The sequence below is a fragment of the Capsicum annuum genome, chromosome 7 (genome assembly GCF_002878395.1).
Source record: "Capsicum annuum cultivar UCD-10X-F1 chromosome 7, UCD10Xv1.1, whole genome shotgun sequence".
Lineage (NCBI taxonomy): Eukaryota > Viridiplantae > Streptophyta > Magnoliopsida > Solanales > Solanaceae > Capsicum > Capsicum annuum.
The window spans coordinates 170,759,792-170,760,630 of NC_061117.1; the positions used below are offsets into that span (position 1 = coordinate 170,759,792).

The 839-nt window shown below is 39.3% G+C and overlaps 1 protein-coding gene across 1 annotated transcript; it reads left to right on the forward strand.

The window, feature by feature from the left end:
• Positions 1-212: 212 nt before the first annotated feature.
• On the forward strand, positions 213-590 carry LOC124885813 (uncharacterized mitochondrial protein AtMg01250-like). The gene has a single exon (XM_047394055.1). It carries the CDS (start codon positions 213-215, stop codon positions 588-590), a length of 378 nt encoding a protein of 125 aa, XP_047250011.1.
• The last annotated feature ends 249 nt before the right edge of the window (positions 591-839 follow it).

The following is an 839-nucleotide window of genomic DNA, read 5'->3' on the forward strand; positions in this document are numbered from 1 at the left end:
TCAATCCCACTCAGGCTGCGTTTGTTTAAGACAAATCTTTTCTACAGAATGTCTTAATATGTCATGATATTCTAAGGCATTACAAGAGAAGGACTTCACTTAGATGCCTTATGAAAATAGATTAGAGAAAAACCTACGACATAGTTAGATGGGAATTTGTAGAGGAGATGCTGCATGGATTTGGATTTCCTCTAAAGTTCATTCAGCTAATCATGGTGTGTGTGAGCACTACCACATTTACAGTGAAGGTTAATGGTGTTGGATATGGTTTTTTCCTTGAAAAAAGAGGATTGAGACAAGGGGATCCCATTTCCCCATTGTTATTTATCCTTGTCATGGAGTATTTCTCAAGAGTTCTTAGAAGAATGAGCAAGCTACCTGACTTTAGATTCCACCCCATGTGCAAGGGTCACCAGCTAACTCATCTTACCTTTGCAGATGATCTTATGATCTTCTACAAAGGGAATGAAACATCAGTTCAGAGAATTATGGGAGCTATCAAACACTTTTCTGAGATAACGGGGTTATCTGCTAACTCTGAGAAGTCCAACATCTACACTGCTGGGGTGAATGTAGAGATACAAAAGTGACTACTTGTGCAGACAGGCTTCAAAGTAGGAGAGCTCCCCTTCAGGTACCTAGGTCTATCACTGTCCAACAAGAAGTGGTCTAAACTAGATTGTCAGTAGCTCAACTCAAAAATTACTGCTAAACTAAAGACTACCTCTAATAGGCACCTTTTTTATGCTGGTAGGATCCAAGTAGTGAACTCTGTTGTTTTTGTGCTACAAAATCTTTGAAGTGCTGCATTACTGCTTCCACAGAGTGTAGTGAAATTA